This window comes from Pelodiscus sinensis, chromosome 4 (genome assembly GCF_049634645.1).
Source record: "Pelodiscus sinensis isolate JC-2024 chromosome 4, ASM4963464v1, whole genome shotgun sequence".
Taxonomy (NCBI): Eukaryota; Metazoa; Chordata; order Testudines; family Trionychidae; genus Pelodiscus; species Pelodiscus sinensis.
Window position 1 is genome coordinate 92,887,109 of NC_134714.1, and position 12,397 is coordinate 92,899,505.

Genomic DNA, 12,397 nt, shown 5'->3' on the forward strand with positions numbered 1-12,397 from the left:
AGTGTTTTATGCTGTTATTTAGCTCCAATTAACTCTAAATGTCTTCTAAGAGTCCAGTAAGTGGTGGAAGTGTTTGTAATGCTTCTAGACAATAATGACCTCCTGTGGTTTGGCAAATTCTCTGGTTTGGCACCAGTCAACTCCCAAGTTTCAACCTGTATTGAACTGTCTTTAATATAGTAACTTTGTGAATACAGTGTGAGTAAATGGAAAGATAATAGTAACTGGGAATGCTTGGTTGGAGCTATCTCAGAAAGGTTGTTAAAAATAATAGATTGATCCCAACAGTTTTAGATTTTGTTAGAGAATTATTTTAGGCTGAAGAATAACATAGTCTAAAAAACAAAACCCACAACCAACCCCCTCTCCACTCTCTGTCCCACACACCACAAACAATGTCAGAAATGAAAGAGATCTTTCCTAATTTTTGCCCATAGGGCTTTTTATGCATGTGCTTTTACTTTTATGTCTTAGAACTACAGCAGAGATTAAAAAGGTAGGAACACAGAAGAATAGCAAAGAAAATATAGAAAAATTTATGGCTCATTATATACCACAGGGAAACTATTATGATATAGTTGCAAGTATGTTACACCAATGTTTAGAACATAAGAACAGTCATACTGGGTCAGACCAACAGTCCATTTAGCCCTGTATCCTGTCTGCTGATAGTAGCCAATACCAGATGCCCCAGAGGGAGAGAGCACAATAGGTAATCCTCACATGGTCTCTCCCCTATCACTCATTTCCAGAGAAACAGAGGCTAGGGACACCATTCCTACCAGTCCTGGCTAATAGCCATTGATGGACCTAACCTCCATGAATCTATCTAGCTTTTTTTGAACCATGTTAAAGTTCTAGCCTTTACCACATCCTCTGGCAAGGAGTTCCATAGGTTAACTATGCTGAGTGAAGAAAAACTTTTTATTTTGTTTGTTTTAAACCTGCTGCCTATTAATTTCATTTGATGACTCCTAATTCTTATATTGTGGGTATAAGTAAGTAACTTTTCCCTATTCACTTTTTCCACACCAGTCATGTTTTTATAGACCTCTATCATATCCCCCGTTAGTCTTCTCTTTTCTAAGCTGAAAAGTCCAAGTCTTTTTAATCTCTCTTCATATGGGACGAATTCCAAACCCCTCATCATTTTTGTTGCCCTTTTCTGAACCTTTTCCAATGCCAATATATCTTTTATTGGTTTAAAAAGTTAGAAGAGTGTGTGTAACATTGTCTCAAATTTTCTTGCTCTCATTGTCAGTGACAGAACAATTTTAAGTTTTCTCATTAAAATTAGAAGCAGAAAGGATGAGTTGGGATTCATAACTGATAAGGAGACTTCTACTTCTAGATCATCTGTTTGATATGAAAAGTGATAACTATCATGGATATTTCAGGGCTTGTGTGACATTTCCAAGATGAGTTCGTATTCCAGAATTACCATTACAACTGATATTAGTTCACTTGAGATCTGAATTAGAAAGAGAAAGGAAACTTATCTTTTCTGCAATAATGTTAACGGGCATGTGGGAGTTTTTGTAAGAGTAGGGATTTGCCCTTGTGTCCCTGAACAAAATGTCCCTGTACGCGGTAGCACAAAGTGTATCAAGTAGCTGTCGCTTTTCACATGAAAGATGCTTGAATTTCAATTGTGCTAAGCATGCAAAAGTCCAGATTTTAGAACTATAAATTTAATTCATGCCTTGCAAATGTGAAACTCTCACTGGAAGTTGTGTCTGCTTAAAGACTGAATCAGTAAGGATTAAGCACATAGTTCGTAAAGTGTTCTGGGATCCTATGTAAGTAATACATTATACATCTGTACTTGAATTTATTAGGCCAGAGAGAACAAGATTTGAATAGGGATGAAAACTGAACTCCCTCTTACTGATATATAGGTCTTTGCTCAGAGACATTTTCTGTGTAGTATAAAAAAGCTTGCTAGGACGTCTTGCTAGTTGTGCTGCACTTGGTGACTGTCAGACCTAGGCATTGATAGCCTGTATAGTTTCATTACTATCAGGGGTTTGGCTTCTCATTAATTAATTTCTCATTTTAATTATTTCTTAGATGTAAGCTTTTATAGTCACACTGATCACTTGATGATTAACTGTTCTGTTCACTCCCTCTGGGACATCTGGCATTGGCCACTGTCAGAATACAGGATATTGACCCAATGTAGCTATTCTTATGTTCTTATGCTAAGAAACTGACTTGAGGATTTGCTTTACACTGCCAGTATTTGCAAAAAGTTGTACAGACTTCTTTGTGGTTTTCAATTAAGGCTATGTTGACATTGTACACTTATTTAGAAATAACTTGTGTTATTTTGAAATAACAGAGTGCACGTCTACACAACAAGCATGTTATTTTAAAATGATTTTGAAATAATGGGCTTCTTACTACCACTTCAATAACCCTCATTTCACGAGGAGTAAGGGAAGTCAAAGGAAGAGTGTTCTTTCTTTGACTTGATGCTGTGTAGATAGCACCAAAAGCCAAGTTAAGGTACTTTGACTTCAGCTATGCAATTAACATTGCTGAAGTTGCGTACCTTTACTTTAGCCTGCAGTGTAGATGTACCCGAAGAGATTGCCTTTTGTATATGTATCCAGCTATTGAGAGACCCCCAACTAATTTTGATTACTTCCAAAAATTTTGTGGAAACACATGTGTGTCACTTCTCATTTTGTACAAAAAAGAACAGCACATGAAGCAGAAAGCAGTGAGGAAGGACTGCAATTGTAAAGTGCCCAGAAATGATTCAAGCCTTAGTCAGGCCACGCATCTCTTCCTAATGGACCCTTAAAAAATCATGTGAGCAGTGTGTTTTGGAGGGATGTGACAAATGCCACAGATTAAGGGGATGAGACATTTCAGGATACTTCACGATATAGCTGGCCCAGAAAAGCACTAAGAACTCTACTCCAACTCCCAGCTATTAAACTATCCTCATCCTCCCTTGCAAATGTTACCAACACACATCTCCCTGATCACCCTTCCCAGACATGACATGCCTCTCTATCCAAAAGAAGTAAAAAAAAGTTCTTGAAGTAAATTGAAGCAGTTTTCAGGCTATTCCCCTTCTGAGTTTGCACAGGGCTCTTCAAAGACTATAACCAAACTAGGTATTAGTTTATTTTTCCTTTTTTCTGTCCTTCTGGTTTCATGGGAAGGACCTGACAAAAACTCCCATCAGCCTCTGAGGTTGACGTCAGCTGTCCTGATGGATACCATAGAGCAGGGTATTAAACACTTCCTGTAAATGTTTTTAAATGTTTCTAGTCTTGGCCTTTGATGCTTCTAAGGGTAAAATGCATCCCTGGACAAACTTCGCGTTCAGTTTAGACTAAAATAGCCAGTAGGTTTCAGGGCATAATTCTGGGTATGACTTCTTGGTCACTTTTACAGGCATTAATGTGCAGATGAGACCACTAATTTTTATAAAATCCTGTGACTACTTGGGTTTATAAAAGCTGGATATTTGTTTGAGAATAAAGTCTGGCAGAAATCCTTTAAGTGTTTATGAATGCCTTTCATGTAATTTGCTTCTCAGAATACAGACTAATTCACTGATACTGTAAAACTTAAACCGAGAGAAAAGAAAGCAAGTGGGTTGCGTGTAAGGAAAAAAATGACCTGAAGTTGGAACAGTTATTCATGTTGGTGGGCACTATGGCAATTCTCAACAGTGTTGGTAGGACTTCTCATGTAAGTGCTTCCTGACTTAAATAATGGCTGCGCAGACAGGCTCAGCAAGCCTTGTAAGAAGAGGAGGAGGAAAAAAACACTTAAATAACAGCATAATTGAATAAAGAGTTCAACTACATATCAAAGTCAAACAAGATGACAAGATAGCAATTCAATTGCCATAATGAGGTAGTGGTATGAGGCAGTAGAGAAATAATGGTGAGACTAAAGAGATTATAACAATGTGGTATATTTTTGAAAATAAAAAAAATACAAAGTAGTTTAGAATGGGAAAAATCTATAGATAGAAGCTTACAACATTTAGAGAGCACATCCTGGAATTGGAGTTTGTCATTTATTCCAGTGCAGTTTGTAGGAGAATTCCGATAAATGATTTTGACTTGCTTTTCTGTTCTAAATATCCTGGTATTTTTGTTGCAAGCCAGGCAGACACAAATGGATTCTAGTTTCAGCTGCAAACATACATGTTAAATGGTTTGTAAACAGCTTTACTTAATGCAAATATGTGAATTTTGAAAATTGATTTTTTGGGGGCAAGCTTGAAAGGTCTCACCTGCATTTTTCAAAGTAGCACTGGGGGGAACAGTTCCATTGGAAAAATATTTCACATATGAAATCCTGGATTTAAAAGCTTTAGGGAGGGTTCAGTGGGGCTTAGCAAAATGTGAAAGGAGTCCAGGAGCTGTTTTGTCCCCAAACACACAGTGGCATTTTTATGTGACAGTCATCTGCTAAGTTGTTTAGTTCAACTCAGAAGTGTTATTTCCCTTTTTAGTAGAGATGAACATTTATTTTCAAAACTGTTAATTTTTAAAGATTTGTTTCAAGGCATTCATTCGTATCATTTGTGAGTCAGCCCTTTGAATATGAGCTTCCAGAGCAATGTTGTGGCCAGAAGGGTTAATACAATCCTTAGAGGCATAAACAGGGAATTTTACCTCTGTATCTGGCACTGGTAGAATACTGAGTCCAGTTCAGGTATCAACAAATCAGGAAAAAGGTTGTAAAATGGAAAGAAGATCAGAGAAGATAAATGAAAAGGAATTCATTGATTCTATCACTATACTTTAATCAATCTGTCTAACTTAACAAAGAGAATAATAAGAGGTAATTGGATTAAAGACTATAAATAGCTACATAGGGAATAAATATTTCATAATGAGCTTTTCAGTGTAGCAGAGAAAGGCATATCATGATCAATATGTTGACAAATCCAGATTAGAAATGAGGTGGTAATGTTTTACAGTGAGAGTAATTAACCATTGGAACAGCCACCAAGTGGCATGGTGGGTTCTGAATCACAAGCAATTTCTAAATCAGTATGGATATGTTTCTAAAAGATATGCTGTAGAAGTGATTTGCGGGACGTTCTATGGTCATGTTATTTAGGTATCCAGACTAGGTCATCACAGTGGTCCTTTCTGTTGCCAGCAAGAGTTAATCTCAGGTCTGGCACCGTGTTCTCTAAGTAAAAAGACAAGCTACATAGGTATCTCTCAAACACAAGGGCTATGTCTTCACTGGGCCACTTATTCCGGAAAAGCACCCGTTTTTCCGGAATAAGCTGCGAGCTGTCTACACTGGCCGCTTGCTTTTCCGGAAAAGCAATGACGATCTACTGTAAAATCATCAGTGTTTTTCCGGAAAAACTATGCTGCTCTCATTCGGGCAAAAGTCCTTTTCCGGAGAAACTGTTCCGGAAAAGGGCCAGTGTAGACAGCACAGTAGTCTTTTCCGCAAAAAAGCCCCGATCGCGAAAATGACGATCGGAAAAGCGTGTCTACATTGGCCACAGACGCTATTCCGGAAAAAGTGCTAATATATGAGCAGAAAAGATGGTCCTCAAATATCCACAGATATAAAGTGCATTTCTGCACATTGTCAGTGCTCTAAAAACACAACAAACTTTCAAAACTGGTCATTGAATGTCACCAAAATTGGTGATTAGATTGCCTCTTGTTGCAAAACTTTGGACAAAATGCAAGATTATCTGTTTTGGGATCTCAGCTAAGACTATGCAGAAACACAATCTCATCTGAAAGTGTTCATCAGGACACAGATGCTAAACTTTTCATGACTTCAAACTCATATCAAAATCAATAAGGCTCGTAAACATTGATTTTGGAATTTATTATAGGATTTATTCTCTGAGAATATATTTTAATACATTCTCAGAGAATAAATCCTACAATATATTCCAAAAAAATCAATGTTTATGAGCCTTATTGATAGTCCATAGTCTCTGATATTAGTCATCAGTTCTCTTTCTGGTGATTCAGGTATATCACATTTGGGGGGGGGGGGGGGAGGGGATAGGGCCTGACTCAAATTCCACTGATGTCAGCTGAACTCTTCCTATTAAATTCACTGGGTTTTGGATCAGACTCTAAAGATTTTCTGATAGGAAAACAATAAATAGTGTAGCAGTTTTCACTATGATCATGTTTTTAGAGCAGATATTGCTATGTAACTCATAATGACGAAGCTGTGATATTGATTTACCATAATTCATCATTCATGTTGCATATTGTACCACAATAGCAATTGTATGCTACATTTTATTTTTCAGTATGGTTTACGTTTTATTTGTATTTTATTAGCAAATCATATGTACAACTGATCTGAAGATGTCTTCTAATACAATAGTGCATATGTTTAAAATATCCTATATATTTATCCAGTCATGTCACTCTATGGTACTTCTTGTTAGGGCTGAGGGAACCTGGAACTATAAACATGTAAACAACAAAAGTATGATGCTGATGTATATCTGTATCATGTAACTGTGTATAGATTCTGTATCAAAATCACATCCAGCTTTATTCCTTCTGTTTCAGTCTCTTTGCACCATTGTCTCTAATCACCACACAGTGATGGGCTGAAAATGGACAATTGGAATTTCCGCAGTGTTAAGGATCTCTCAGCTGCTTTAGTGTGACATAGTCAGTTCCTACACAAATTGCTCCCAATACTCAAACACCCTGGCTTAAGGGACATATTGTAGGCATAAAGAAGAGAAAGGCATGTTGGCCTCATCCCAGTTCGCAACTTGTCTAAAGTCCCATAAGATGCAGCCATTTGGAATAAGATAAGGCCATTTTTAAGATGTTCCAATTCATGCTAATCAGCAAACGTGGCTGAAGAGTACCATTGCTAATATTCCCTTTCACGTCCCTGCCTTGTGTGTTGACTATATCTGGACGCAGAGAAGAAACTAGGCTAGATTGTGTTCCATTACTCACTAATATAAAGGGAGTGCTTTTAAAGGCAAAGCTTATCATTAAATAAAATAATGTTCATGATTCAGTCTTCTGAGAGGAAATCATTATTATTGATTTAAATATAAGTAATTGCATGTATCAAATGTTTTGCAAGAAGCAAATGCCCTGAAAAAAAAATAGAGAGTAATTGGTTATAGGAGTATAGTAATTGACAAATTACTTAATTTAATTCTGCTTGCATTCCTGATTTTCAGGTGTATTCTGTTTACATTTTGCTTCTATATTTACTTTTTTTTTCCATTTTCTTCTTTCCCACCTTCAGCAAAATACCTCAGCAGATAAGGAGACTCTTCATGTTGCCTCAACAAAGGAAGCAAATCAAAGCATCCAGGAGTGTGATTCTCAAGATGTAAGATTAACCCATTTGGGACTCAGTACTTAATATAGACTGAAAGGAATTATTAAAGCCTTAGAGACCATTCTAATGCCATCTATTTGTTTAATAATCAATCCAATACATACATTTTAAAATCTATTTCATGTTCAGTTTCTGTGAAGTAAACTCTTTGGAGTACAAGTATGCAGTGTAGTCCCTGTGTGTTCTTTAGGGGTTGGTAAAGCTTTTGTGAAAGCAAAGCAGTGGAAGAGATGTGATTTAATGATTAGTCAGTTCAGCAATCTACTTATTCCCTTAGAGGTTTGGTTGGACAGCTCCTGGGCTACAGTGAGGCACAGAATGCCATTATATAACATTCACAGTAATAAACAAACATAAACATAAAAAATGCTTTGGGGGAGAGGAGGGGAAAGGACCCAAGGAAGATGTGTCACTTGAGTAGTAACAGGGACAATGTAAAGGTAAAAGTCTACAATCTTGTCCACTGCCAGTCAGCGACTAGGGAACAAGCTGAAAACTCCAATCTGTGACACATCAGACACAATGGACAGCAGCCCTGACTCACTTAAGACATTGCCACAGCATACTAACATGAATCTCAAAGCAATTTCTTATGGCCTGTGTAACCATGAACACCAAAAATAGTAGAGTGTTGCAAATTTGAATGATTCCCTGGATATTGCAAAGGATATTACACTAATGCGGTCTTAGCAAATGTCCTGATGAGACATGAAAAACAGTAAGAGAAAATGAGGCAAAGGAGCCTGGAGTGAAATACTAAATACACTAGTGTTCCTTAAATATAACACCTACTAATATCTGCAGGAAACTGGAAAGCCTGCAGGCAGCAATAATTAGCAGTTTACACACCTTTCATCCAACGTTTAAACAGTTATGGTTTCCCCAATTAGCACTCATAAATTTGGTACGTTTTTTCCTCAAGATCAGGGCAAGTATTATCAGTTGCTCAGTTGGGAGCCCTGATGTGTGTGGTTGCAACATGGATACTTGGGAAATCACACTACCTTTATAATAGTTTTATTAATAAAATTAACAACTTCACTACCTTCAAGGCAGGTGGAGATAATACAGAATGAGCATTCAGATTTTTTTTCCATCTCTTCTTCCTCCTCACCATCATAACCATCATCAGCGATCATTGTCCTAGCATCTTTCCCTCCCAAAGCACACAGCCTTGGATATAACTTTATAATGTATTACACTGACACCACTATGCTTAATGTATATTCACTAGATTTTTCCCCTTCTCCTTATTTGTATTTCATCACTCAACTACTATTGAATGTGCCACTCTCCCATAGGTTAATGTTTTAAGCTTATTAGGATATACATCAGTTAGTTGCCATGGCATTCTTGTGGTCAGACATCTGCTGATGTCCCTAACTAAAAATATCTTAAGCTGGTATGAATTAGCATCTTGTGATTACTTACCAGCTGTTTAGTCATTAAAACATTCCCTATTGTGATAACTTATGAATTAGAATTAGTTGGTTAGCTCCTTATGCTAATGCTCTTTGGCTTTTAGGCCCTAATTGATTTTGCTAAGCTATTGTCTTACAGGTCTTGAGACTTGTAGAGTTACTGCTTTAATGTCTTAACTTATCCCTATGTTTCAAATATCAAATACCTATACCAATAGGATACACTGTTTAGTTGTGATTGTCACATTATTCTGAGCAGAAAATTGAGTAATGCATATAATCTCAAATGAGTTAACATGATTTTTATACTACACTGATACATATTTTTATGTTCTTTCTCCTGTAAATCCAAATCTCTGAATCTGCACTGTTCCTGACATGTCAGATTTTACTTATGGCATGAACATAGTCTCTGTCAATCATGCCTATATTGCTTCTTTCCAGAAAAGCTGCCTTGCATTTCCATTACTTTTTTATGAGGATAGATTGTTGATCTATCTTTCAACCTCCAATCTGGAGGGCCAATGGATTGCTCTTCATTTGATCCCACATTTTGCCCTGTCTGGTTTGGGTGGCCCTACCAGGCATTAGTACTCTTGGCCAAGTAACTCTCAAGGTCATAGAAAAACAAGCTAGACCACTGCATTAAGCTATTAACCCCCAGGGAAAATGATGTTTCACTCATCTTGAGTCCAGCTTCACAGAAGGGACAGAAACTGTAATTTGACATTTTTAGAAACCTGAAAAAAGACTTGAAATTCCTATCCTTTTAAAAAAAAATCCAAAAATGTTATTTTATCTTAGGACTTTTCAGAACCAGAAGCTAATACTCTACCTACTGGAAAGTTGGGGATTTCTTCTTTTAAGGACATTCATCTTGACTGAACATTTGACCTGTGTCATTTTGAGTAAATTCCACGTGTGGGAAGGAAAATGGTAACATATCCCCCCTTCCTTGTTCATTTTACTTTATTTTGATTTTTTTAAATTTAAATAGGAAATGTTTAAAAATTGTCAGAATTTTTAAATATTATGTCCCAATAGACAAAGTGCAGTAAAGGTGGTCAAAGATGTACAACAAGTTCTGATCTACCATTTATTTTTTTAAAATAAAAAAATTGAAAGTGAGTTAAAAACTGGGAATTAATGAATCAAGATGTTTCTAAGAAAGCTTCAGTAACTCTTTTCTCTGGGCACGTCTATACTACATGAAAGATCGATGCTACCGTGATTTATCTTCCAGGGTTCAATTTAGGAGGTATAGTATAGATCCACTAGGTTGAGCTCAAAGGGTTTCTCCATTGGTGTCAGTCTTCCTGTTCCTCACGAGGAGTAAAGGAAGCTGACAGGAGTGTTTGCTCCCATTGACCTCCTGGTGTGTGGTCAGTGGTGAAATGCGAAATGCAGCTACATAATTTACATAGTCGCGTATCTTACTTGGTCCTTCCCATGTAGTATAGACCAGGCCTCAGAGTGGTGGAAAAATCTCTTAATTGTTTTTCAGATTAACAATATCCCATTTACTTTGTACAAGTATTACTCTTCCAATGACTGACTACTGTAAAAGAACATATGGTATTTTAAACTTCTAAAGAAAAGAAGAGAAAGTAAAATATTTTGTCAAATATATCAGATTTTTTTCTCTGTGCTCCTTATGGCCAATTACTTTGGTTATTTTTAATTTTCTAGTCTTGCTGAAATTTTTGGTTTTGACTTATGTATATTTATATTAATTTCTAAGGTGACATAACATAAAATGTTATTTACAAGTTGGATCCAGATAAATAGAATTAAATTCATTCATTTGGAAATTGGATGGATTGAAAAAAAAGAGCTGCACCTCCAATGGGACATTCAATGGCTACAAGTAGTTAAAGCATCTTGAAATATTACTGTCTTGGTTTATTTAAATTGAGATTTTGACTGAGTCAGGACCTCTATTTGCCTCCAATACTAATTTTCTTATCCCTAACACTTAGAAAACACTTTAAGAACCTTCTCTTTTCAGGAGGATATTTTCCAGTGGCTCAGTTGAAGTGAAATCCTGAAATCCAGTGTAATCCTGGCTCAGTTGAAGCGAAAGGCAGTTTCTTTTTATTGGCTTGTGTGGAAACAGGATTTCACTTCATGTATGTTTACTTAAAGTGCATAGCAAGCCCTTCTAGTAGAACTCTGGACTGAACAATGTCTTAAACAGAAAGTTGGCTCTTCTAGTTTCAATAATATGAAGAATATTATCAATTTGTAACACACACACACACACACACAAATTACTATCAAAAGGACATTCACTATCTTCTTCAGTGCAGGTAAACTTTATGTACATGAAACACAACATTCAGTGAAGACAAACATTATGCATATAAAACACAACATTTAGAATTACCTATTGCAAGGTGTCAGAAATAACATCACACAATTTAAAAAATGTTGCTTTATTTAAATATTTTAGATTCATCCTTTGGTGTTAAATTTCTAGCTCTCATTGTTTGCCCTTGCTCGGCCTTTTCTGAAAAACAAAAGTGGGACAGATTTTATTTACTACCTTTATGTTCCTGCAGTACACAAACACAGCAAATTCATTAATCATTCAGTGGCAGAGGACATTGAGCACTGGACCAAAACATACACATGTTTCTAAGCAACCATGGGGTTTAGCTTCATAATTTTTCCATCATTCTTAACAGCAAAGTTTTGATCACTCTGCTTGCTTCTTTCCCTTTCTTAGCCAATATAGTAAAATTATGACATTTCTGAGAGTATGTCTACACCGCAAAGTTATTTTGAAATAACTATGTGACCATCTACACAGCAATTGTGTTATTTCAAAAATATTTTGAAATAATAGGCAGCTTATTTTGGCATTGGTAAACTTCATTGTACAAGAAATAATACCTTTTCTGGAATATGGCAGCTGTAGTTATTTCAGGATAAGAGACCTCCAGTCCTTCCCAAGGTGCCCTACTAGCTGCTCTGTCTACACTCAGCCAAACTCTATAGCCCCTCTTTCCCTGGAGCTATTAAAGTTGCAGCCTCAGGGGAAAGAGCTTGTGGCATGCAGGAGGCCCTGGGGGGAGGGATAGCTCAATGGCTTGAGCATTGGCCTGCTAAACACAGGGTTGTGAGCACAATCCTTGAGGGGGCCATTTAGAGATCTGGGGAAAATCTGTCAGGGATGGTACTTGGTCCTGCTGTGAGGACAGGGGACTGGACTCAATGACCTCTCAAGGTCCCTCCCAGCTCTATGAGATCAGTATATCTCCATATATATATATATATATATATATATATATATATATATATATATAGGTAGATATCTAAATAGATAGATACAGCCCTGAGCCATCCAGCATCTGCCACTGCCTCAGAATTTGCCCAAAATGAGCCAGTTTGCTGCTCCCTCCATTGCTCCCAGAGAACAGTCAAACTGCTCCCAGGGCCAAAACAGGTTTGTGCCAAAACAGGTTTATGCCTTCCTGGTCTGGTGTGGAGATCCTGAACCTTATTGAGCTCTGGGGAGAGGAGGCAGACCTCCGCACCAGATGCAGGAACACAGATGTCTATGGTCGGATGGCTGAGAGCCTGGCCACAAGGGGCACATCTGCATGCAGGAGCAGGTGTGGATG

General features: G+C 37.1%; 1 protein-coding gene across 4 annotated transcripts in view; it reads left to right on the forward strand.

The window, feature by feature from the left end:
• The window catches only part of LUZP2 (leucine zipper protein 2), a 480,337-nt gene that overhangs the window by 453,120 nt on the left and 14,820 nt on the right, over positions 1-12,397 (forward strand). For 2 of the 4 annotated variants that reach the window (XM_075927754.1, XM_014573955.3), the window contains exon 11: positions 7,255-7,341. The exons of 1 other annotated variant lie outside the window; for it this stretch is intronic. In XM_075927754.1, the coding sequence (XP_075783869.1) occupies positions 7,255-7,341 (87 nt within the window). Of the gene's footprint in view, positions 1-7,254; positions 7,342-9,575; positions 9,708-12,397 lie in introns of all 4 variants that reach the window. One more of the 4 variants, XR_012903570.1, reaches the window with a different exon arrangement.